This window comes from Dermacentor albipictus, chromosome 1, assembly GCF_038994185.2.
Source record: "Dermacentor albipictus isolate Rhodes 1998 colony chromosome 1, USDA_Dalb.pri_finalv2, whole genome shotgun sequence".
In the NCBI taxonomy this organism is placed as follows: Eukaryota; Metazoa; Arthropoda; class Arachnida; order Ixodida; family Ixodidae; genus Dermacentor; species Dermacentor albipictus.
In genome coordinates this window covers 160,308,441-160,335,765 of record NC_091821.1, presented here as the reverse complement: position 1 = coordinate 160,335,765, position 27,325 = coordinate 160,308,441, and the positions used below count along the sequence as shown (strand labels likewise).

Sequence of the window (27,325 nt, the reverse complement as noted above, 5' to 3'; positions counted from 1 at the left end):
CTGCGAATGACACTACTAGCCGCGGGGGCGGAAGTGGTGTAGATGTGAAGATATCGACATGGGTTGAAACTATCGTCACCGACTCTCAAATTCAACAAAATGATTTTTTTTTTTCCTTTCAAACTTGCTTTTTCCGTTTGCCTGATAATTTAGATAATCTTGCGGTCCTTTTCGTGTAAGAAACTTTTGTTGGCATATATTGCATAACATGTCTAATTTTAATGCAACGAAATTTCGATGTAACAAAGCAAATTGCTGATTTTACTGACTTTGTTATATTGTGGTTTAAGTGTAGTTGCCCTATTCTAACAAACTCTGAAATCTAACACGCACCCAGTTTTTATGGATTCAAAGTAGAAATCTAATGTGCGTCTAATTAATATTTTTTAAAAATTGGCATGCCCTTGATTCTGGCATTATAACAAAATGATGATACCAGTGAACTCAATTTTCACAGAAATGGAAATTGATTGACACTTTACATCTACATCATTGCAGCACTTAATTGCTGTTTATGGACTAAAACTTGTCCTCCATATGGTCTATTGCACATTTTACATTCCTTATTTATCGAACGACTGCAACTATCACCAATGGGATGATCGCCCACACCTGTACAAACCACTCTGCTAGTCCATTCTGCAGCACATGCAATTCTTGAGAATGGCAAAATCACCTGATACGAATTTGTTTTGGCTAGTTTCGCATGTAAAATAACTTCTTTGGATTAGCTTTCGCAATCAAAGACAAAGCGGCATGTAGTTGCCATTCCGTTACATTGCATAGGCAACTTTTGGACCAACCGTCTTGGGAAACAAGTGTGCACGTTAGAAGTGTAAATATGGTAATCATTCATTAGTAGCTGTCGTTTTTGCTTGGTAATCTTCCTAAGGTAGGCCGAAAATCGGCGCTTTTGGCAGGATATATATATATATATATATATATATATATATATATATATATATATATATATCTTTTTCGCCTTCACCGTCTCCTAGTGCTGCTAAGACAGATGCTCTAGCGATTGGGGTTATGATTGGGGTCACTATTCGGGTCGGGCAGATTCGGGCCAAACAGCCAAGCGCCAAATAGCCAAGTTCAATTCACTGATTGGGCCAATTTTTGCACCAAGGGCACGATCGGAGATCTTTGTTTGATACGCATGGCAAAGTGGCAGTATGCAAAATTTGTGAGAATGGGCCAGAGAGAGCAGGCAATCGGCAAGCAGGGAACTCCCCGGAATTTTACGTCCCTCATTTGTCGTCAGCTTGCAGACAGTATAATACAAAACAAAATATTTCTCGTCTTCCAATAAATGAAATCTTTATCTAAAAAATGTATTTTTTTCTTCTCAAGCTTAAACACGTTTTCCAATAGTAGTACGTGTGACTACCACTATTTATAACTATTAGTTTCTCTACGTCGTCCCTAGGTGGTGTCACACACAGCGAGAAAAAAGAAAAAAGTAACGTCGGGAACAGTGGCGTATTTTTCAAGAGGCAGCAACAACATTCCAGTGGCTCGGTGGCACCCGATGATGGGGTCGATATCGCTGTACAACCAATGCACTATTTGTTTCAAGAAACGAAAACTGACACTCGAATTTGCTTTCTGCCATTTCTCCCAATGCGTTTCGCACCTCCACCCGCTCCTCCTCCCTCCTCAAGCAACGCCAGCACAATCGAAGTTCCCAAAGCAAGCACCATTTTCTCGAATTAAATTACTATGGATTGGATTTGAACGTGCCATTCCGCAGCCGTAGCCGCCGGTTGGATCCAATCCAATTCACGAGACACTCCATGTGAAGCCGGTCTCGTAACGAGCGTATGATCGCTCTAAACTTCCCAACTTCCGTCGGTTTCGGCGCTTTGCAGACAACATGCTCGATTGCACAATGATTGACAGGAGCGTGTCGTCATTTTGACGTGACCAAAAACATGGCCGTTCCTCGTGGCTGGTGACATCGGTGCAGAGTAGGCCAATTGCGCACGCGCACCAGTAACTGAACGAACGCGCGAAACAACGATCTCTGATCGCACCCCAACTGAATTATTGTTCTGGCACATAGAAATGTAGGAGAATATGTGGAAACCTTCAGTTGAGATTGAATTAATGGAAAAGTCAAATTATCTTGATTTAGGTTGACAAAAGTCTACTGTATTAGGTTATTTGAACCAGAATTACTGTGCTGCTTGCCTCAGGTTTAGAGTGAATCACGAAGTGTTATGCATTATATAATGTTTTCTGTCCCATACTGGAGCTAGATTCTGTGTACACCAGGGTTGTCCCGAAGGTGGGCAGCGGTGGAAATGCCGCTCACCACTCCAGTTTACTACCTACCACTCCGGATTTACCAGCAACCCGTTTGAAGGGGAACTCAGGAATTAGAATGGCTGACTTGATAAAAATTTCTCCCCCCTCCCCCCCCCCACCCACCGATTTTCAGGTGTTCCTTTCTCAGGTGAGGAAATAGTAGATACAAATTAAGCAGAACCCCTGAATGGGAACTGTCCAAGATTTGCGTAGCATTATATGGCAGTTGGCGTGGTGTAGAATGTGATGCATGGTAATGATGTGTGCAGGGGTTATGTTGATGTAGTATGTATTATTTATTTATATATGCGTGAGCAGTACGAGCAGAGAGATACACATATTTACATTGCCAAACATATACATTCTGCGCCACGCCAATCACCATGTAATGCTATGCATCTCTTTGGTAGTTCTCCTGCTGGGAGGTTCCACTTAATTTGTTTGTGCGATGCCCAGTGTGGCATAACCAACACGTTATTGCCGTCATAGGCAGCGGATGGGGTACAGCTGCGCAGGCATGCATAATTATTGTATGAGTGGCGTATCCTCTCGTTTTGTGTAACCTTCCTTCCTCTCTGGTTGGGTGTTTACCAGGGCGTCCAATACTGCTTGCTATCCCCCTTTTAGTATAGGCTTAGGCATTTCTGGTTGCAGTTTCACACCTGCCCTCTACTTATGGCGTATAGGGAACATGAAAGTGGACTAGCCTCTAGAATGCTTAGCGCCGGCGCACCTATTTTTATCGTAGGCAGTGGGTTGTTTGTTACTATACTCCGCATGGCAGCTGTCAAGCGCACACAATGGGCTTAAACTGTGCATTCTCACCCTGTATTGGGTGAGAGGGCTTTCCATGGATGCAATGCCATTATTTTAGAACCATTGTATAGAGGAGAAATCTGAGCTATGGATAGCCGCAGCACTGTGTTTTGCGATGAAAAAAGACAAGCAAAAGAAGCGAATGAAAAGTGGAAAAACTAGCATCGCAATTCGTTAATGCTGCCATGTTGACTTAGGTGAACGTTAAAGAAACCCAGGTGGTCGAAATTTTGGAAGTCCTCCACTACGGTGTTCCTCATAATCTGAAAGTAGTTTTGGCACGTAATACCCCATAATGTAGTTTTATTTTATTTATTTATTTTTATTTTTTATTTTTTTGCCATGTTGACACAGAAAGCACTCATATTGGCCAACGCTTTATTTAAATTGCCAACACGTGTCTCGCACACATTTCGGCAGTGGCAAGCTGCGCTTTTTTTCTTTCGGCGTAGTTTCACGGTAGGATGTGTTGCGAGCGCATGTTCGGTGAATGCAAAATTCAAAATAGCAGAATGATCGTATCTGGACAAAACAAAAGAGGGGGGAGGGGGGGTCTTAGTGGTGTGCACTCACCTTTGGTTGCAATGTGTCCTCCCAAATTTTTGCGGAGAACCCAGGGTATAGGGAGTTTTCAGATTTTGCATGGGTGCTTTCTCAAGCATAACTAGGCACTGGAAGTGTTTACTGTATTATAGTACATTCAACTGGGTCATACTGTGCTGAAATTTGGGACAATGCAAATCTTGCTAGAGATTGGAGACAGAAAAAGCCTGGCTGAGCTGGACATTCAGCTGCTGAACAGTGCTGTTAGAGGGCAGAAGCGAAAACTGTTGCTTTTGGTCTACGCAACATGGCACACTCGCATGCATGCACACCCAAAATGCCCGCCAAGAAAGCCAATGTCCAACAGTGGAAGTTGCAGTAGCTGTATGACCCAAACTCTGCCAGGTCTCGGTCGCACTCGCAACTCAAACATACATTGCGTTGGAGTTTTCTGAGCTGAAATATTGCGCCATGAATGAACCAGGTGAATGTGTTCCGAGTGCTCGATTTCAGCGAAGCTGAATGTAAAGCACATCATAATGTTGCTCAAAAGTGATCATTCGTATGTGCCAATAAAATGTTGAACTGTTTGTCAACCCTGACTAATTTGTCATGTCATCATATGTAGTGGCGGGACCACTGGTTGCAAGCGGTTTACTACCCACCCTATGAAGTGACTGTTAGTGCCAATGAAGAAATTACTTTGGTTGCACGAAGGCAGGGCTACAACATGTGCGTTTTAATTTCTTTGAGGTAAGTCTTGCCTATGCTTCCCTAAAAGCAATTTTATGCTTGTATATATATTGAAGTTCTTTGTAAATTCTATACTAGTAGCGTTTCCTTGCCTTCTCGCGTCACCTCCCCTCCCCTCTTGCGCTCCTGTTTTGGAACTGCGAGAGTGGCACTCGTTGCACTCGTTTTGCAAATGCGTTGGTTCTACCAGAGTCCTTCGATGTTTTTCTGGTCACGAAACTTCGCCGTCACGCTATGGGAGAGGTTCATATGCTGCTCAAAGGTGCCGCGCCACGGCGCCACTGTGCCACAGAGGGCATCGTTCGCGTACCGAAACGCGTGCGCAGTGCGAGGCGAGCTGAGTGATCGGGTGCGTTCTGTGCATGTGCTGCGCTATTTTTCGGGTGCTGGGCTGTTTAGTTGTAACAATGCCGAGCACGTGTTGCAAGTAACAGCTGAAGAAGTAGAATGGTGGTATCTCTAACAAGCCATTTAAAAAAATTGCTGTATGTGTGATGTGGCTATTTGTGTTCGTTTGAGAGTTGTTTTGCCATGTGGTATAAAATGCTTATGCTTTACACTTTCTTGTTTATAGAAACAATGGACTATGCATTTTGTATATCCCGGCCACGGAGGCCGCATTTCGATGGGGGCGAAATGCAAAAACACCCGTGTACTTAGATTTAGGTGCACGTTAAAGAACCCCAGGTGGTCTAAATTTCCGGAGTCCTCCACTACGGCGTGCCTCATAATCAGAAAGTGGTTTTGGCACGTAAAACCCCATAATTTAATTTTTTTATGCATTCTGTATTTATTGCCATTCGTTTGGTGGTGCTTGTTTCCTGCCCTTCAATGCATATCTCTCACGTTTGATGCTATTTCTTTATGCTTATTATATCAGTGTCATGCTTTTAACAAACCTTTTGCATTGTGAATGGTGGACCATTCGTGACCGAACGCCTCTGCGCTGTCTGTATTTCGCTCCGCTTATTTTACATGATAAATAAATGATTGTGCTTGCATGTTGTTTTTGCACCAACACGTTCTATTTCCTTTGTTAATCGAATTATAAAGTTCTTAACATATTGTAAATAGTTGCGCATTAAGAACCAAAATACCTAGTCTCGTCGTTTCTGCGTCGAAACCACGAGCAGCGTAAATAAGTGCTGGGCTTACTGACGCTTCTAAACGACTGCTTGCTATGGCCTAATTACAATACAGCTAGTTTCAACTGCGCAGGTCCTAACACTTCACGTTCGCCTTGATCCGTTGCTAAAGGCCGCACCGAAGACATTTAGTATTGAAGTTTGTCTTGCATTAATCCTACCTAAATCTCATTCAGAAATGGCATCGCTTTGCAGAGAAATCTTACGCGCGCGGAGCAGCTCAATTTCCTTTTCTTTGTCATTAAGTATTCTACAGTAGCAGCCCTTTGTAATAACAATTTGATTCTTTTGATCTCCTTATAAGATACTGCCCACAGTCAGAGTCCTTCTCTGCCACAGTTTAACAGAAAGTTAACAGCTGTGCTCGGCGAACAATCTGGCACTATGCGCAACAGAGAGTTGGCGCTTACTTACTGGTAACTGGGGGTGACAGCCCATATGTTTGCATCTGGTGATAAGTGGGACCACTGGCGCTTTGTTGCGAATGCGCGGTGTTTAATTTCAGGCAAATATTAAAAAGCGGAGCCCACTGAAGTGTTGAGGCGAACGGCGATGATGTAGAAATCTTGACCGAGACCACCCGGCCGTGTACAGCGGACGCATTTAGCCAGGGGCGAAATGAAAAACACCAGTTTATTTAAATTAAGGTGCGTTTTAATGAGATTTAGTTGCGAAGTTTGTCTTGCATTAATCCTACCTAAATGTCATACAGAAATGGCATCGCTTTGCAGACCTTTAGGTGCATTTAGATACATTTAGTAGCGAAGTTTGTCTTGCATTAATCCTACCTAAATCTCATTAACATTTATTTACAATTATTTAAATTTAGGTGCATTTTAAGGGATCCCAGGTGGTCAAAATTAATCCCGAGTCCCCCACTATGGCGTGCCTCATAATCGTATCGCGGTTCTGACTCTTAAAATCCCAGTTTTTTTTTTTTTTTTTTTTCTGAGACCGTCGCAAGCTCCATGTTATGTAGGGCTTTTTTTTTTTTCGTCCCAGGCGCTCATATCATGGCAGAAGACGCGCTCAGGCAGTAATGTAAGCACATTCAATGTTAAAAATAGTTACGTGAAACTAAAGCGACGGTTGAGGAAGTTGAGAAAGCTAGAATACTGAGGCTGCCCCACACACAACCACAGTGGTAGCGGCGTTCGCATGCACGGTTGCGCCTCTGGCGGCGGGCGCTGGCTCTATATGAAACTGAGGCGGCAGTTTCGTGACCAGAAAAAAAAAAATGGAAGGACTCTGGTTCTACCAATTCTCTGCCTCCTCTCCCCCCTCCTCTGTAACATTCTATCTAGCTTCCCTCTGGACTTGCACATTGTTTAATTGAAAGGTGAGTGCTGCAGTTTCTGCAATGCTTTTGCCGGGGGAGGGAGGTCACAGATAATTACAGCTGTCAAGAGGGTAATATGTGGCACCCAGGGAGCTCCAGAGGGCATTGTGCATATTCGATGGGATGCAAAGGTCCAAACGAGTTTCTCGCATCTCCTTTTCTCTCTGCCCTGCTCCTTTTATGTATACACACACTCTCAAACACCACCGACGTGGCGTGGAGCCACAGCAGCAGCAGCATCAGCAGTAACTGGAAAGTTGAAGGAAAAGGCAAAGAAAGCTTCGCTTTAGAGAACAACCATTGAAATATCACCGGGATCCCCTTCTAATATCAGTAGTCTGTCTTCTGAAAAAATAAATTGCCAAACTGTAGTAACCCTTTAATTCCCTTAACTCAATTACTGTCAACCGAAATCATAAGCCCCCAATTGGCAAATCCTATGTGATCTTGAACTCCCAGCACCCCTGCAAAACAAACTATACTGTGCCACTAAAAATAACTGGACAACTCAAGGAGGCACCCCTGCAGTCTAAACAAGCTTTCAACTTGCATGCAGCAATAGGAGCATGCTGCTCACAGTGTCATCCATTTGGATACAGTAAAACCCCGTTAATTCGGATTTCACGGGACCAGAGAAAATGTCTGAATTGACCGAATGTCAAATTAACGAGGTTTTGACAATAATAACTCAAAAAATGCCTAAAATATCAACATACTTTTACTTCATGAAATAACTGGTTATTGTTGGTTGTTGTGCGCAAGAAATTTGCATAAAAAGCAAAATTTTTTAGAGTTCCTGTAGGTGGTGCAGTCCACACAGACTGTCAGGAGAAACAACACAGATGTCCTCCAAAACTTTAAGGGCGTCATCGGCCTCTTTAGCAGTGTGGCACCGCACTTCACACGCATCCATGATGGGCGCATTTTTCGCTATCAGAGTCAGGCTCTTCGTCGCCTAGTACATCCAGTATTTTGTCGGCGTTGAGGCGAGCAACAACGGCAACGTCATTATCGATGTGGGCGCATTCATCCAGCGGTACGTCCGGAGGCAGAAGTCTGTCGAAGCGAATGTCATCTTCCTCAGCGAGTGTCATCCCTGGCGTCCAAAGAATCACCATCACAGACAAAGCCGCTGTGTCCGAAGCAGTTTGCAATTACTGCGGGCAGCATGTTGCTCCGCACGTGCGCCACCATGTGCACTGCACTGAGCAGAGTTACACCATATTCTTTGCCTCCATACGGAGCAACATGCACTCAAGCACTTGTCCTCTGTACCAGCCTTTCACATACTGAATAATTCCCTGATCCAGAGGCTGCAGGGAAGCCACTATGTTAGGCGGCAAAAAAAGCAGCTGTATGTTTGTCAGCCCCAACACATTATTGTGTGCACTACAGTTATCTAGAACAATTTATCTTATCTAGAACAAGTTTATCTAGAATCTAGAAGAACAGGTTTATCTAGAACAAGTTATCTGGAACAGCTTTGTGGGATTTTGCACAAAAGTGGCAGTCCAGTTTGCGCAGCCAGGCCTGAAATATTACTGAGGTCATCCACACCTTTCGATTTGAGCGATAGTCTACGGGAAGTTTCTTTATGCTTTTGAAGCTTCTCGGCTTTTCTGCTTTGCCGATTATCATTAGCGGTAGCTGCTCTGTGCCAGTCATGTTGGCAGCCAGCAAAACTGTTATTCTGTCCATGCTTCGTTTACCGCCAACGCAAGGGTCCCCGTTAAATGTGGTGGTTTTATCCGGCAGGGCTGTGTAGAAGAGGGCCGTCTCATCTGCGTTAAAAATGTTTCAGGCATCATAATCGGCTAGGCGTGGGGGTAATCCGGCCCTCCAATCTACCACCACACCTTCATTTACCAGCCCCTCCTCGCCGCATACGCTTCGGAAGATGAGGCCGTGTCGGTCGATCCAGCCTTCCGATGCCTTGAACTCTTCGACGCTGAGCTTCAGCGCATACTTTTCGGCCTGCGCACAGATAAGGGGGCCACTCAAGGGCAGCTGTGCATCGTGCGAATCGGCAATCCATTTTAATAACGCTTCTTCAAGTTTCGGGTGTGCTGTCGTTCACAGTCCCTTCCTGTGTTCAGCAAACTTGTCACTGACCTACGGCTGGAGAATCTCAGCTAAATTTTGCACACACATGCTAAGCATGCTTCTCTTCACGTTGAATTTATTCATTATGACCTGCGGAAGCACCCCTGCCTTCACGGCTTTCAATATTTCTACTTTCGCTGCCAAATCCTTCGCCTCATACTTCGCCCACTTCGGTGGGGCACGAGAGCACATGGTGGCGCGGCTTGCGCGGCGCGGCAATGAAGCGACGGGTACACGCATGATGTCAGTAAAAAACAAGGTATAAACAGAAAAAAGAAAAGCTCTGCCGTCCTCGCACACGTACCTGACACATACCAATAAACACAGTAAAAACGACGAAAAAAGACTGCGCAACTCCACAAGCAAAAGACATCGGAAATGGCGGACATCAATACAAAGAAAAAAAGCGTGTATGTATAGATTACGGTTGCTAGCATAGACCGATAACTACCTTGCCAATAACCACAGCGATGCAGAGGTAGTGCCAAGCGCCAAAAGCGACTGCAAAGCCAGAAGTACGTCATTGCCGCCATGTTTTTTTGAGGCGTAGGTTTGCCTATTATGTAGCAATAAAATAAACATGGCAGCCTTGACGTATTTCCAGCCTTTCGGCATTCCCAGCACATAAAAGCATGGCCTTTGAGTTCGGCGCATGCAAATTGGAGACGCCATCGCTGGCTGTGCGATTTGAACACCCCTTAGTGCCACCCGGTCCTATATGCCTAACGTGCCTCTGAGCTATGTGAACTGTCCGAATAACCGAAGTACGACCAGATATGTCCGAATTAATGGGAGTTTCTTGCCATAGGGTTATGTACATGTTTGATGGGACCAGACGGCGCATCCGAATTAACGAGGGCCGAATTAACGAGGTTTTACTGTACCACTGTGAGCATGCCCGGAGTGAGATGCCCGGATAGCAAGCACTCCGCATTGTAACCTTTACCAAACATTATTTGATTCTTAGCCAATCTCCCATATTGGGTGTGCACAGATAGTTATGAAGAATAGGATCAAAACACCTTGTTTTGATCAAAGCACAGAGCCTAGCTATGCTTGGCTGGATGCTTTGGTGCAGTGATCAAAATCATCCCAGCAGAAAACTGTCAATATTTGTTAGTGCCCTATGCAAATGCAGTCAGACCGCATTTTAAAGAAACAGGATACAATGAAATAATGGTTATCGGTAATGAAGATCCATGTATTTAAATCCTCATCATAACAGAGTACAGAGTAAAATTTCCTGCCAATGGATGTAATGAGCTATAGTTGTATCCTAAACCAAATACTAATACTTGGCCCTTGCACATCAAATATATGGCTAACCACATGGTTTGATATACCGCACTTGGTGGATTGAAAGACCAGTGAATCTACTTACTTGTCTTGCTGAGGTGCGGTGCGCAGGCTGGTGCTGCTAGATGTGGCCTCCGAGATTGCATCAGCACCTGTGCAATCTCGGAGGCGAAGTTTTAGCAACAGGGCCAGACACAAGACAATTCATCATTTGAGTTGACCTTTTTCCAAATGTGAATGACTGAATTCCTGGCACCTCCTTAAAATGGTGCCTCCTGTTTCCTCTTAAGTGTAGTAACAAGCACATTCACATTTTTGTGCAGACTCCTACAAACCTGCCTGTGCATTTAATGGCCTTAATGGCCTGTCGACAGTTACAGTGCAGTAAAACCTCGTTATTTCAGATTTCGCAGGACCAATAGAAATGACCAAATTAACCGAATGTTGAATTATCGAGGGTATCAAGAAAACAATAAACAAGTGCTTACTATATCAACACGCTTTTATTTACTGAATAAATGGGCCAATCATGTTTGTATATTGCACAAAAGCCGTGCCATAGCTGCACTTCTCGTCATCTCGTGGATGATTAGCACTCACAGCGGCGAAGCCCTCGCAACTACCTTCACAGCATGGCCGCAGCGCATGGTCACTATCCGAGACAGGTTTTTTACTACCGCACGCACATCCCGATTATTTTTTCGCCAGTGAACTGGTCATCAACCATCACGATATAGCCGGTGCTCTTCATCCCTGAAAGCTTATCAAAACAAAACTACTGCTTGCCGCAACCTCTGCGTTCCTGAAGGCGCATGGCCAGCGCTCGCACAGTCAAAACGAAACTACTATTTGCTTCAATTGCGGACGAAACCCTGGTCGTTATCGACACGATCATAAATGGCGACTACGCAGTTATGAGGGCACACGACCGACGCGCGTACCGAGTCTAAACAAAACCAGTTTGCCACCGCCTACGCAGTCATGAAAGCATGTGGCGGACAGGGTGCTGTGCATGGCGGTAAATGCAAGAACAAAGGCTTTAAAGGCAATAATAGGCACGAAACGTTCTGGCATTGCTGTCGCTCACATGCGATTTCCACTGGTGACTATGATGATGATGCAGACTAGCGATGCCCCAGTGAACCATTTATGTCCCATAAATGACCGTAGAAAATCGTTTTTTAAACGTGGCGCACATCCTATAGATATCTATATTTCTCCAAACATTACAAATACATCTATGGATAATCCAACTCCCATCCAGATCATGTTGCTGTAACATTGAAAGGATGTCGCAGCTGGATGTAAGTGACCTCTAATAGCTGTTCCTTTTAGGGATATAGTCACCGACCATTTATTTCGACCTCACGGGGACTGCGGTCACTATAGGCAGCTGAAAGCACAGTCACTGCTTGCACACGCTCCGTATGCGACGGCAGCATAGCACATGGTCCGTCATCTTCCGACTCAGAGTTGCGTCCGGCGGTGCAGCAGAAACTCGACTAATGATCTCGCCGTCGTCGAGTTCTGCCCATGTCAGCACAGCAGTGTCAGCACCTGGGAAACTGTCAAAGGAGATGGTGTCCGGAATCGTAATGCATCCACTGCGCACGTCTCGGCAGAACATTTTTGGCGTCAGTAGGGAGCACATCGGGAGGCGACAAATCCTGGGCCTCCCGGCACCCGCTTGCCGGCATTCCCCAGCGCAGTCTGCGTGGGCACTGCCGGTGCCATTAGACACTTGTCACAATGTTTCCTTATGCCGCATTGGATCACTGCAACCTCGACACAGCACACAAAGCAACCAGCACGCCGTCACGCCGACACCAATCGCACAAACGAAGAACATGGCCTACTCGCAGCATCGTGCATGAAGGAAGAAACAAATCAGCTGCTGGATTGTCTTGACATGACTTACTAACCTGAGACCGGAACTGCTGTAGCCACTCTATCGAACTAGGCAGAAACAATGATAATGAGCAGGGATTTGCAGTAGCGCCACTTCGTGGCACAGCAAGGAGGCTCCATTCAGAACAAAAATGGCATTCAGCAAGTCGAACCATGCACCGGTCAGAGTCTGTGCATGGTGCTCTTAATCGAGTTGGCTCAAGGAGTGTCCGAAAAATCAGACGAGAGGTTGCAAGGTGTCCTAACTTTCGGCAGTTGTCATACATTATGGTCTATGGGGACAATGGCGGTGCCGCAAAGCAGACTGAACAATCGAGCATGTCCGAATTTTTGGAGTCCGAAAAATCAGTCGGCGACTGTACAGAAGGTTCATAGAACATCTAATGGAGCTTTCCTGTTCACGCTATATTGAGCTGCATACCTTCAAGTGCCACAGCAGATGTACTATCAAATACAAATGAAATACGAACAGCAGAGCGTGTGGCCGAAGCATAACTGAACACATAGTGTACGGTGTCGGCAAGCCATCGTTGTGCACATTCACGCGCATGTGGTTTCAACGCTGAATACAAGGCTGCTTGTCCTAGTGTAACCGATTATGTAACCTGTATTTTGTTTGAAGCTTGTATTTTCGCCCTGCCATTCCTATTTGCGATTACTGTTAAGGTGGCTAGTGCTGCTGTTCCTCCTCCAGTGCAATACATTTTTGGTGCTATTCAAATTACGATTAGACACTGGCAGCTTTGATGGTGGTAACAAAAGCAATGCAACAGATGTTACGAAACTGGGTGCGTGCCAGCTATATCATGCTACAGACGCAGCAATGGCGCTAGCCACCATAACACTGTACTGCCAGGTGGGAATGACACTGCCGTGGGGGGATGAGAAAACAATTTCAGACAAAGTATGGGTGACATTTATTGTAGTAGGGCGAGCAGCACCGCACTCTGTGCTAGAACCCCATTCCCACGCACGTGCATAATGACTGGCCGACAACATGCACTGCACCTTTATTTATGCTTCGGCCACATGCTTCGCTGTTCACATTTCATTTATCCTCAATGGTACATCTGCTGAACCAAACTACTGCTACAGCTACCACCATTGTCAGCAAATAGCTGGTGACCTTGTTTGAAATGTTTTGTTAACATTTAAACACGTGAATGTCAATATATAGATTGCTACACTCATGAGGTATCTTTGTTATTAGGGCAAAATCCTTAAATCGCTCATGGGTAAAAAAATCCGAGGTCTGGCGTTATGGCACCAAAATTCAATGGCACCAAAATTCAATGGCACCAAAATTCAATGGCACCAAAATTGGGGCTCGACCTTTGGTGTTAAACAAGGCGAAGTGAATCAAGCACAGTTGATTAAGATAGAGTTAATTAGGACACTCTAACGTGTGACCTTTGGTGGAAGTCAAACCCATTTGGAGATGTGTGAAGTGGCCATATCTCTAAGTTGGATTCCAATTGACATGGTGAAGGTCGAAAGTCGAACCCATGACATTTGGTGTTAATTAGAGCGAAGTTAATTAAGGCACAGTTAAGGTGGAGTTAAACACTTGCAGCCTCAACCTTTGGTGGGAGTCAAACCCACAACATTAGGGTGAAGTTAAGGCACTGCTAATTAAGATAAAATTAATTACAGCACTCCAACCCTCGGCCTTATTTATAATTAGGGCAAAGTTGATGAAGGTCGAGTTCCCATGACATCTGGTGTTAATTAGGGCAACGTTAATTAAGACACTCAGAGCATGGAACTTTGGTGGGAGTCACATCTACATTTTGTTTAATTGGGGCAATGTTAATATGACACCGCTAATTAATATATAGTTAATTATGGCACTCGAACCCTCAACCTTTGATGGAAGTCGAACCCATGACTGTTGGTGTTCACACACTACTAAACAGCCAAAAACATAATGTTGCTAGAGACTTAGAGATAAGCATTGCAAATGAGAAATATATCTGACACTTGAAGACGTGCACTAGAAACCAAGTCATACAAACATGTCTGAAAATTATAAATACCAAAATGTTGCCCTGAGGAAATTTCCATAAGCGCTCTGCAAGGCAAACAAACATACCACAAATAGTAGTCAGAAGCACTGCTCTAAATTTCAGGATGCAGCTGTACAGTTCTGCCTAGTATATACATACTTGAGCCATGGTCAACCGAACAAAAGTCAAAAAGACACACCAATGAAACACACTAGCCTGCACTTGCGTCGAGGTGCGTACTGATTTGATATCCGTGGTGATGTGAAGTCAAAGGTACTGCGAGTTCAAGCTTGTCTTTTCTTAATAATCTGTCCAAATATGTCGGGAAGTTAAAGATTACATATTTTGACAGTGTACTAATAGATATGACTGGGAAAAAAACTGTTAATGTATGAGAAAAAAAAATTGCAAAACGAAATCGAAAGTTGTGGCTTTCGACACACAGTGTTCAACGGTGCATGCAGAGGTTGTGCAAAATTGCTACTTATAACCACTTTACAAAAAATGCGGTTATAACTGAAATGCTGGGCTTTAATACTTCAACTTGAATCTTTTCAAAATGAACAGATGGATATTTTGCAATTCAGGAACACATTCCCCCTCTCATAGGATCTCGAACATGCACATGATGGGGGAAAACAAAGTAAATGCCCAGCCACAGTGTTGGAACAGACAACTGCATGATTATTCCTTTCCTAGGATCTCGTTAGGCATTAGAGACAATTTTCTTGTATGGTGCATTCATCTAGCCACAACGCACAGTGTACGATCAATGCGCGGAAGCTTTGGATGTGTAAGAGATGTACAAATCACGAAGACATTCAACATCCTTTGGATGACCCTTGACTGCAATGTACTAGTGGAACAGATTAGAGATGTGAACTAAATGTCGTTAAATGTCTTTGATATTTGGACTTTTGTGGTACATCCAATGGATTTTTGTGGTTTGCTGGGGTGCTAATGCCATTTTAGCTCCTTTGTGTCGCACATCTGCGACGCTCCAGCGCTCGCTGAGCTCCAAGAGTTTTCTGAATGAAACGATGAGCGGCCAAATAAGTCCAAATTAACAAGAGTTGCATTGCATTAGATATTGCATACTCCTACCAGGACCGAAGGACGAGTCCGAATTATCTGATTTTCCGAATTAATGAGGATCAAATTAACAAGGTTTTACTGTACATGCATAGCTGTTGGGTGTCTTACAAGGCTGCAGATTGTCATCTTGCCGTGTCTAGATTCATAGGAAATGTTTAGCTGTAAGGTCACTTTGAAATCTGCGTGTTTGTCTATCCATGTCCCGGCACCTCTAAGCATTGTTAATGCGATCAGCATTCTTTAGGAACTTTACTCACTTTGCAGTATATTTCTATCCAATCTCTTTCAAGATTACTTGGGTCACTGGGTATGTGCCCAAATTGACAACTTGTGCCATTGGGTATGTTTAACTAAGCATGCACCACTGGGTACGTGCAACTAGGCATGTGACACTATGTATGTGTGCATTCATGGCTAATTCTCCTAAATATGTATGTGCCACTGGTGAGGGTGTGTGAATATCTAAAATTTCCAATATGAATCAAATATTCCCCTTATTTGAAGTGTATTCAATTCGAGAAATGCATATTTGGAAGTTCCTGAATATTTGGATATACTGTGAATACTTGAGCAATTAACGAATTGTATGCTTGCCACACATTCTCCTAAGGGTATGTTTATTTACTGAGAAATGCGCATGAATGTTTATTCACTGAGAAATTCGCATGATGTATACATTATGCTCTGTTTCGTTCCATCTGCCACACGCCTGTGAGACGGGAGCAGTTTCGGTTTCTTTTTTACCAAACTTTGTTCTGTGGCTCTTTTATAACAATATGTGATGTACTTTTGCATTCTATAAATAAATACATAAAATAAGTATCTCAAGAAGGTTACCTAAACTATTCTTAAATGTTTGGAAATTAAAAAGAGAAAAATGTATGTGCGTGCAGAACTGCAGATGATGATCCGCTGAGCAAGCAGCAGGAAAAGAAAGCTGGAAAAAGTCTTCTTTGGCGATACTACACAAGACTCGTCATTGACAGCTTGGTGCAGGTCGTGCAGACATGTTCTTCAAACGCCAATGGGAACAACCACAAGCCTTCGAACTCGCATGAAACTGCACCCTTCGTTGACGGAAGAGTACAAAAAAGACACCACCGCAAACACAACGTTGAAGAGTCAACCGACACTGGATTATATACTTCAGCAGACAAAGCAGCCTTGTCTCAGAAGAAAGAAAACGCTTTTCCCCAGAAAGTGGCAGAGATGGTCACCCTAGATCTTCAGCCTTACAGCTTTGTAGAAAACCGAGGGTTCAAAGCACTCGTGAAAGCAGCTGTACCAGGCTACAGTCTGGGATCTCGAACAAAATTGTCATGCGTGCTCATCATGCCTGAACGATGACACAAAAGCGGTTAGATATGAGCTGCGAAAGGCATGAAGACAGAGCAAATACTCTCGCTTTTACGAATAATAGCTGGAAGTTATGTGCCAGTGAGGGCTTTTTTAGCCTTGCGTGTCATTTCCTTATGGTGAAGTTCGAGGTGAAAAAGTTCACTTCAAACACTTGACATATGCCGGAGAGTTCACACGGCTGTGAACACTGCCAGCTCATTGGAGCAGCCGTTGCAACTAGAAGATACCAACCGACTGTGTGAGGTACATCATGACGGGCAACGGCCACAATCTGAGCGGCTGCCAGGAGATTGGCATGGCTCCAGCAAGCCTGTTTCGTGTACACACTGCAGCTGGCAATCAACAAGGTGAAAGCAATTGTAGGACACTAAAAGCATAGCCCTAGTGCATAAAAAAAGAGTGAACGATCTGCAGAGGCAGCTGAACAGACGTGCTCCATGTTGTGCAGAACGTTGACACAAGATGCTCTGAAGGCTTCTTGAACTCATTCCATCACACTTAAGCTAACCACTTCAGACACAAGCATAGATGCCTTTAAATCTGTAAAGTGGAGAGATGTGGTAGAGTTTGTAGAGGCAGTGGAGCAATTATTTCCCTCAGTTGTGATCTTGGGGCTGAAAACTACCCCTCATTGTCATTTGAAATTCCAATTATTTTAGGAATGCTGCATTGCCTCAAAGGTTGCAAAGGCAAGTCGGGGTATGCTGACAGTCGCAAAATTTAGCCCTGGCCCTTTTCTGTTTCAAAGTGGAGTTGCAGTCTTACGCACATTTTCGGCACCGCACTGACGCCGAGCTACCAATAGAGTTCCAACGCGGTACATGGCACGAGCGTTTGCAAAAGCGCGCGTCCAAGCACTTGTCAACTCACCGGAGTGCGAATTTGGCGAAGAGGCCAGCCTGGCCATGTTTCTTGATCCGCGCTTTAAGGCCACAGTTATCAGGCTTCTGGTCAGGTGATCTGGCTGAAAGACTTGACACGGGAGCTCTAGGCAGCTGATGTGGAACCCAGTGGGGGGTCTGCCATGCCAGCGCTTCCTTCCAGTTCACTGGTGGCATCCAGTGTATGGAGCACTTTTCATGATCTAGAGATGACAGAAAAAGATACAGTTGGTATCTGCCCCTGAGAGGGAAGTTAAAAGACTTATGTGGAAAAGCCTCTTTTGGGCAGGGGCAAGGATTGTTGCGTGCGGTGGCAGTCCATTGGCTGCTTCAAGTACCCACATTTAAGCACACTCACCCAGAAGTACTTGGCCATCCTTGCCACCTCAGTTGCAAGTAAAAGGGTCTTTTCTACTCACGGAAACATTGTCACATCGCATAGAGACAGCTTACTTTCTGAACATGTCGAGCAGTTAATTTTTTTGCATGATAATTTGTAATGAGTACATTACCTGTAGTGAATGTGTCCTTAACCTGCTGCAGCCTAGCAAAATGCAATTTCATTAAATTATTTTAAAAGGGTAGTAAAAACTGTTGTTACCTCTCGTTTTGCAACTTCTTAATACTACACACATATTGAATATTCAGACAGATTTTTGTGTTATTTGTGTTCAAAAATTTCAATATCCACACACCCCTAGCCACTGAGTAGAGACAAGCAGAACAAGAGGCAAGAAGTGAAGAAGTCAGGCACAGAAAAGGAAAAAAGTCAGCATGAAAAGCAGCTGAATGTCGAGAAAGAAGTGAAGTGAACAGAATGGGACTAGGGGTGAAATCTTTTAGCGGATAGGAAAGCAAATGGTTCACTTGGCTTCATGTGATTGTTCAGAATTGTACTTGCGTCACCAGCTGTCAGAGACCATGGGGTGGCACTGCAAGTTATGAATACATTATGCATCTGTCAATCATTTTTAAAGTGAACCCATCGGCTAAGAGAAGAACCAACAAATAGGTAGTTCGCTTTGCATTCGGTTGCTGTGGCTCAGCTGTTGGCTTGCGACCCTGGCTGTGTGTGCCCCGAAGACACATGGGTGTCGCATGCATGTGCGTTGGTTGCTTCGGAGGCTATCGTTTACCTTTGTCGTTTGCTCGGCATTGCTTTTTCAGTATCGACAATGGCTGCAAGAGTGTTATGCGTTCGAAGAGATGACGAAAAATTATTTGCACCACCATTGTTGGCTTTCTAAGCAGACCTTTTGCATGCTACGCTACGAGTGGGAGGAGAGGGGGGTATATGCGTACCAGTGGCCCTTCCATGGAGAAAAAGGAATTGTGCACTGCGGTTGCTCACCACCGGCCTGCAGCTTCCAGAGGTCTGTTGAAAGTGAAGCAATAATTGGAATGGCCTAGATTTCTGTTGCCGACACTGTCCATGAAGCTGTTCTCGCAATTACTGTGTTGACTGGTAGAAGGGTTGGGTCAGTGTCAAGGAGGTGTTTGCATGGTGAGATCGAATTCCCCTTGCTATTGCTAGCGTCCATAGCTCCCAGATTGCCATTCAGCAGCCCAAAGGGTTTAATCCAGGCAGCTCCAGTGCTTGCATTGTTCGGCTGATAACACTACAGAGTCTGGGCGGGAAGAGATGGAAGATCTCCTATTTGGCTGCCTAGTTCTCTTGTTCTGCTGTTGATCTCTTATTTCTGCTCTAGTTCGAGAGTGCCATGCTTTCGTTCTGAATGTCACAGTACAGCGCGTTCCGTCAGCACCATGCTTTTCGATTTTACTTCGTGCAGGCAATGCGGAGCCCGCATATTGTAATGTTCGATTTCATATTTCATTGTTTCTATCACGTGACATGACGCAAGGCAGATCGCAGAGATAACGGCAGTGCCAAGGCGAGTCATGTTCAAGCCGATGACATAGGGCAAAAAAGGAAGGAAAGTTGAGATGGGCAGTTAGTAAATAAAGCTGGTCCTAAAAGCCAGTACACGGTTCTGCTGCACTCGCTACTTAGGAGGTGCTGGCAGTGCATGCCTGGTGCATGCATCATGCAAGCTCCTGGTAGCAGATGACATGGCGCTGTGCTCAGCCAACTTGTTTACGCTTGCAATACCACCTGTCAGCCGAGAATAAAAGAAAATGACATTAATAAATTAAAGCACTGTGTGAATGCCCGGCACCACATGCTTATGCTTTAAAACTTGCCCGATAATAGTTAATTTATATTTTAGATTTAATCATCAAGCAGACACATTGTGCAGTTCTTTGTAAAGCACACAGTATGATGACGCGCACTTCAGAGGTGGCACCCTCTCATGTATTGGCCGCGTCCTCCCCTTCTTCCACCTCGGGCTAGTGGCACAAGTGGCGAAGTGAACCGTTCGCTTTCCAAACTGTTGTAAGATTCTGCCCCAGAGAGTGAATTGAGCGAGGAGCGTTGAGCTATAAAAAAATGAAATTGCTGGTAATCGAAAATTAAAGAAGTGTGCTACACAAGTAAAAAATTCCGGCAGATCCCATTTCACAATGACTGTCAGTGGTAATGCATTAGCACTGAATAAATACAGTAAAAGCTCATTCGTTCACAACTCGTTAATCCATAATTTCGGATAACTCAGAGTAGCCGCTGGGGTCCATCCAACAATGTATTGGAAGCAATATGTAATGCATCCCACTAACTCGCACTGAAATCCACTCCGGCACCGATAATTTATGCTCCGTGCCATTGTGGATGGGGAATGTGCTAGTGCACGGGAGCACGTTGGCGACACTGGCATTGCCGCACAGGCCGCGCATGGCAACGCCTCTGTTGCAGGTCGGTTCTGTCCCTCTCTCAAGACCTTCGAGATAAAAATGCAGTGCTGCATGGTTCTTTTTTTTTTTACATGTTTCTGTTGCATCTTGGAGGATATGCTCTTTCTCTACGAGGTGTTCTGCCAAGAAGCAGCACCAGGTGATGTCTGGAATATGGCAGCCATGATGTTTATCAGAGCTCGTGGTACTAAAAAGCATAGCCATTGAGATTTGGAGACCAGTGTCGCAGCAGTTTGTGGTGCGTTTTGCGGGTGCGTTTTAGAGCGCAGCTCTTGTTCCTGTGGAGAGCATTGGCGATGCAAAGGCGTTTTTATGGTCGGACGTTTTCGGCGCGCTTCGCTTGTAGCCAGTCACGCTTGCCGAAATGCCGTCCCCCTCTAGACTTCAACGCGCGCGCCGCCGGCTGTTCTCTTTGGAGCATGTGCGATCCCCTACCCATGCGCCGCTTTGAACACTTTGAACGAGTGTCTGTGACGATTGGCGAAGCGACGTGGGCACCTTTCTTTTCCATTTTTTTTTTTTTTTCATCACGTAGTGTATTATGGGTCTGCACGACAAATGCGCAAATGGAGCAAGAGTCATCTCAATGTCGGGCACATAGGACCGCATTGGCCGCATCCAGTTACTTTGCCTGCGCCAGTGCTTCAAATTACAGACATTGTTGTTCTTGCCAACGTGACATAGCGTGTGCGCACGTGCACTCATGCTACTTGTACTATATACACGCCTTAACCGAGCGATTTTTTTTCTCTGACTTCCATTAGTTCGAATTTTTTATAATTCGAATTTTCGTAGCATCCCCGCGGAGTTTGAATTAACGAGCTTTTACTGTAGTGACACAATGTATTGCCACCATCAAAACAAGTTATGTATGAGGCATGTACTACAGCAGGACTCCTCTTTTGCACTTTCCGAAGAACACTCGGTGCCATCTAGTGCCACCGCGACCAAACCTGCACGTGGCCTTTGAAATGCATGGTGCATGCAAACGCTGAGGAACGTGTCATGCAGCAACTGGCTCTTCTCTCTCGCTTCTGTCTGGACACGCTGCACCATCTAGTGGCACTGCCAAGAAGTTCGCACGAGGTCTATGAGACAAGAGGCATGGTGCACCGGTGCCTGCGGACCCTGAGAATTGTTCCGTCGCTTGCTGCACACTCACTGGCACATACTTAGTGACCCAAGTTGGTGAGAGGTTCATTGAAGTGCGGCACATACCCAGTGTATTTGCGGTGGAGCTCGCTAGAGCATTGGCCTGAAAAGCGTTCGTTGAAAAGCAGCACATACCCAGTGAACTGGGGACGCAGCCTGCGAATGCATCTGGTTACTGTTCTTGAGGAACCCTTGTGACATAATTTCGATTCCGCTCGACATCAGAGAAAGGGATTGTTTTCATCATTGTAGAGTGGCACATTCCCTGTGGCACATACGTAGTACACTTGTCTATCAAGAAATGGGACTAGTATTTTATTCTGAGAGTGTGGCTAAACATTTGCAATTTGGTGTGTCCACAGCCACCAACTTGAGGCTTGTTCAAGTCACCATTGCTATCGTAGAGCTAGAAAAAGCCAGATCAAGCGGCTAAGCCATGCCACCATTTTGTTTTGCTAGTTCACACCGCCGTCATCATGGTTCCATTTTCAGGGTGTAGGCTCTAGAAATGCTTGATGAAAAGTGAGTCTCAGCCATTTGGCACTAACGTGATGAGTATCTTTGGCTGAAGTCTGGACACTACTAGAACACTACTATGCCAGAAGGTGATTGACATCATTACAAGGGGCAGGTCAACTTGGAAAAGTGACTTGAGGAGTGTGAAGCTAACTCAGCATCAGCTTAGCTGCAAGAAATTGCAGCCAAAACGGAGATTTTGCCATTTTTCAGCGTGTGGGTATGAATAAAGTTTGTTCCCGCCTTCCCCCCCCCCTTGTATTTTGACTTTTGACATGCTTGAAATCCTTCAATTGTCCTTGAATTTTGATCAAATATTCTCTATGAATCCTGAGATGTTTAGCTGCCGAATGGCCTTTCCAGTAAGCCACTGTAATTAACTACTAGTCGCAGCGTTGCTTTGAAAAAAAAATAATAATAAAGAGCACCCGAATTCTTTCTGTAGTGCTGCATGTTTTCTCAGTTATGCAACAAGTGGCAGCCATTATTAAACCTGACACTTGTGCAGAACATGGCACGAATACTGCAGATTGTACCTCACTGTTTATCACTTTTTTTTAAGCACAATGGAACATGTTTTTGTAGAAAACGATAATTAGTGACTGTGATTTGCTTTTTTCTGTTTTTGAAGTTTTTGCTACTAAAGATTTAAAATTGCAGCACAGAAGTGAGACTGAGGTTTTTTTTTTTTTGGCACAATAGTTATCATTACAAGGTAATAAGAAATTCTCATTCAAAAGAACATTTTTGTGCTTTGTGTTCAGAAGTCAATTTTGTAATGTTTTGTTTTGGCTTTGACCAATAAATTGAATTTACCTTGCTTCAGTTTAGTGTTCTGTATTTGCAGCATGAAAATGTCGTATTCATTAATTGTCAAAATGTTACACAATAGCATAAGATAGCTTTCCTCAGGTAAGGTGCTGAAATAAACGCGTGAGCAGGAAAATAAATGGTCGATTCCAATGTATAGGGTGATTTTGCTATATTGTATGAAGAAAGTGTCTTGAAAATGCTTGGTTGGGACACCCCTGTTACTGTCCTATGCGCTAAGGCATTAGCAATTTTATGTTTTATTAGTGGCACATATTTGATAACCTGATGCAATTAGAGTGATTTGTTCAAATGGTGTAAATGCCATATTTGCAGTCGCTCTGCTAAGACTCCTGAAGTGCCTTTCTGCCGCTGCTCTCTTCATGCCAATGTGAGCCGTACCAGAATAGGTGCACTTGGTGACCGCTCTCGCCATGCAAAGTATGCTGCCGTACTCCAAAAGGTATACGAAGCTTATACTATAATATTAGGATTTGCTTTTACACTGTTGTCACAGAAGTGGTTTTTGATTTTTATACCCTGCCATTATCACTGTTCGCCTAATATTTTATTAATGAGGATCTGCTTTATTTTCAGGTCATCAATGAGGACAGTGTGTGCCTCTGTGTCGGCAGTGACATTATGCTTCCCATGATGGCCTCCATGCTTGGAGCAAAAGAGGTACGTGAAAATATTTATGCAACCTCAATACCATATTTACACATTCATGGTGGTAGCACTTTGTGTAGTTTCGATTCCTGTATGTGGTGACCCACCGGTGGGTCACTTGTCATATTCCTGTAGTGCATCGTGGCCCACTGGTTAGTTGCCACAGAGTTGTGCTCCTTTGAAAGTACCTCAAGGTACAGAGAGATGGTATCATGACATGTCAGGCTAAAAGCAACAAGAAATGTTTGCCTACATTGATTGCTGGGGAAGATACCGCTTGCGCTTTGCAGAAAAACCCTGCACAACAACTCAAGGCAAATAACTGCCATGACCACTCCGTGATCTATACCACAGTGAATGTGTTAAAGTAAGAAAATTAGGGATGTGCAAATAGTGATTTTTTGTGCAAGTAGAACTAGTTTTAGAATAATAAAAGCCATTATCACAATTAATATAAATCAGTGTTCACATCCCACTAGTCTTAAAGTCCCACTATCCCACTTTCTTTCATTACATAGCATGTAATGAAACATTGTTGACTAAAAGCACAAAAGGAGCATTAAAGTTTCAAAGTTTATTTGTCAATACAGCATACACATACACACATTCTGACCTGCCTAAGCATGTTGTGCTTGTTGGCTGCTCGGGCAGCAGGTGGAGAATCTTCTTAAAAAAAATAACTTCATATACATGCATTTTATGTTATACACGACATCACCGATAAATCTGACAGCAGAAAATAACACATACAAAACAAGGTATACACAAGGCAATAAATTTACGCACCAGTCATCGCCAGTTAAACCAGTGGTCATCTTTATCTTGTTGCTTGCAAGACATAGATCATCAGGAGTTCCATTAAACATGACTGGTGCATAGTAATTGCGCATATTTTTACCATAATTACTATAGGCCTGTGGTTTAACAAAACATTCTGTTTTCCTCAATGTAACATCGTTTTTTACAGGAGTTTTATATTCATTTGAATAATAATACCGTGTCAACAGAACAAAATAAAACAGCTCACGAATCTGTAGGATGCCTAACTCATCGTATTTCTCTTTCATGTCAACTGAGTGTAATTTGGTATCGTAAGATATACTGTTCACGATTTGTTTTAGTCTGGCATTTAATGCTTGCTTCTTATATTCCAAGCAGTTTCTATATAATGTAATACCGTATTTTAAACCGGGTTCCACTAATGCTGTGTAGATTACTCGTCTAAGGTGAAGCGGAGATTTGCCCCGAAGGTGATACAACATGGCCGCAATGGCCCTAATCTTTCTAAAGAGGTAAACGATGGGCTCGTTCCAAGTGAGGTGTTGGCCGAAATCGATACCCAGATATTGAACTGTTCACTCTATTTGCATGGCTTCACAATCACATGGGTAACAACGGGATGAGTGTAAGTCCAGTGGTTGAACTAAAGCAACTGTTTTGTGGGCGTTTTTAAAACATGTCAGTTTTGTTTTGTGAAGGTTTAAAAAAAAAAAATTTTCCGAGAACCAGTCAATTACTTAAGTTATATCTGTCTGGAACGTTTTAATGTCAGTACAATAGTCAGTGAGTTCAAGTGCAAGCACTGTATTGTCAGCGTATTGAAAGATTTTTGACTTACTCTGCAGTAGACCTAAATCAGACACATGTGTTTTGCAATTAGGAGCAAATAAGTAGTTTTTTGCATGTACAGGTGTCCTCAGACAATGCGAATGATCGATTTAGAGCCTTTAATGGCTACTTAAGTAACATAGCCTGCTCCACTACGCAAGTTCTCATGTCATGTTTTATTTCTATACTATGCCCGTGGGGGTAAAAATTTACCATACTTTTGCTCCAATTTTATGTTTAATTCACCACAGTTGATATTTTGAAATACTATAAAAGTACTCGAAAAGTATTCACATTTTCGAATATTTTGAATAGTACTTCGAGTAGTATAGTAGCATTTCGAATAGTAAAACTTAGTTAAACCGTACCCGCTTAAACAGTAGTTTCGTTTTAAAAGTAGTAAAATCAAATCTCCGACTCAGCGGGCATTGAACATAAGGTGTTTTGTATCCGCATAAACCGTACCAACTTATTGCGTACATATCAGTTAGCATGTAGTGCTTCCATTTTTCGTCGTGCAATCAAGGCAGTGCACGTCCCCATTGGACATCCTGGCAGAACAAGCCTCGGAGATAGTAAAAATGACCTCCAAGCGTCCTATGCGTTTGCCCGTGAAGCCACATCATTTCAACACCGTGTCAGAGAGCGTTGTGGCCATGGTTGGGGCATCGTGCAAGCTAGGGCTCGATGTTGAAGCTCGGATAAAAACACCGAGTGCTCAGCCTAGAAGAAAAATTTTATGTCATTCGTGCTATTGAACGTGGCACGAAGAAATCAGCCCTGGCACGCGACAGCAATCTAATGTTGACTACGGTGTGTGGCATTTGAAATGCGAAGAAGTTGCTCAGCAGCGCTGCTACGACCGCGAAAAGATGTTGACTTCGAGGTTAGACTTTTCGTCGTCGTTGCCTCTGTTGTTGCCGAAGTGTCGCCTAACAACAGTGATGAAGACAACATGGAAAGCGACAGCATGGGCGATTCAGGCCCAACAGTGGCAGAAGCTGCGCGTTACGTCAGCCTCATGAATGCAGTCGTTGCGACGAGGACAACACCCCACAATGGAAAAGGCGCCGCGCAACTTCTGCAGTGCTACCATGCACGTGCAAGGAGAATATCAATGCAAACGAGGAATCTGCCATGTGAGTGTTTGCCAAAAAGAGGGGACTGGCTGAAAAGCTGGCTCGCACCTTCAGTAAGTTTGAGGCCACTTTCGTTGCTGCTAGGCCGCCGCGGCATGAAACGAAAATAAGACTTTTGTCGCACGAAGTGAATAAATACTGCATGTGCTTGCCCTTACATCTTACTCTCTCTGGGTTCCGTTTTTGACAGGTAAGTGAGCGATCTCATGTTGTTTCGGTTAAGCAGTGCTACCGTTTAGTACGTACAGCTCCAGCCAACCATGGTTTAACAAGGTTTCAGTGTAGTGACTATTTGATTTGAAGACCGAATCAAATAGCATACTATTTAATTCGTTACTCGAAAGTTCCAAATATTCGCACACCCTTAAGGAAAATAAATGCACCTGAATGTAATATGTGGCCAATTTATAAAAGAGAAATATAGCATGCCCCCATGTTCGCAATCAGAAAAAAATGAGACATGCAGAATTACCTTCCAAAAGAGAGAGAGAAAAAACTTTATTGAAGACTGGTACGGCAGTTTTCCTTCACAGCGATACGGAAGAAGAGGGGATTAATCCCTGTCCCTTGGTTCTTCGTTTCTGTGTGTGGCAATCACTTATGTATGATCTTGTTCAATAAAATCTCAAATTGAGAGTTGGTGCTCATCCTGTATATCTCATCTCTGTCTTCGTGCTTTCGTGCTACAACAGAATTGGGTGTACGGGCTGTATATTGCAATGATTATTTTCATTTCATTATTTTTGCCCTTTTTCATTGGATTGCAATGGACCCATTGCTGGATTGCGTGCCATTGCTGGGATTGGCCACTTATCAGGAGAAATGATAAAGGAATAGAATCTGGGGGAAACCATTCTTACAAAATATAGCCAGAGTGTCTACCAACCGGGAAGACAGGGAATTATCAGAGATTCTTGGTATGTCTGGAAAACTTGGGCACTTGTCAGGGAAATTACAAAAAACGTAACCAAATTGGGGAAACTGGCCAGTAAGATCATTCGAATGATGAACACAATCTACAGCACATTCTAGGAGGCCACATGCAGCAGCGGCACTGCTG

General features: G+C 44.0%; 2 protein-coding genes across 3 annotated transcripts in view; one reads left to right on the top strand and one right to left on the bottom strand.

The window, feature by feature from the left end:
- Positions 1–27,325, top strand: part of LOC135911164 (protein arginine N-methyltransferase 7-like) — an 89,632-nt gene that overhangs the window by 25,902 nt on the left and 36,405 nt on the right. For both annotated transcript variants that reach the window (XM_065443356.2, XM_065443363.2), the window contains exons 8-10: positions 4,301–4,425; positions 23,186–23,312; positions 23,447–23,530. In XM_065443356.2, the coding sequence (XP_065299428.1) occupies positions 4,301–4,425; positions 23,186–23,312; positions 23,447–23,530 (336 nt within the window). The remainder of the gene's footprint in view (positions 1–4,300; positions 4,426–23,185; positions 23,313–23,446; positions 23,531–27,325) is intronic.
- LOC135911178 (uncharacterized) overlaps positions 11,638–27,325 on the bottom strand; it is a 54,308-nt gene continuing 38,620 nt past the window's right edge. Inside the window, exons 2-3 of the mRNA XM_065443369.1 lie at positions 17,547–17,760; positions 11,638–11,873 (exon numbers count right to left, since the gene is read on the bottom strand). Of these exons, the coding sequence (XP_065299441.1) occupies positions 11,714–11,873; positions 17,547–17,760 (374 nt within the window). The 3' untranslated portion in view covers positions 11,638–11,713. The remainder of the gene's footprint in view (positions 11,874–17,546; positions 17,761–27,325) is intronic.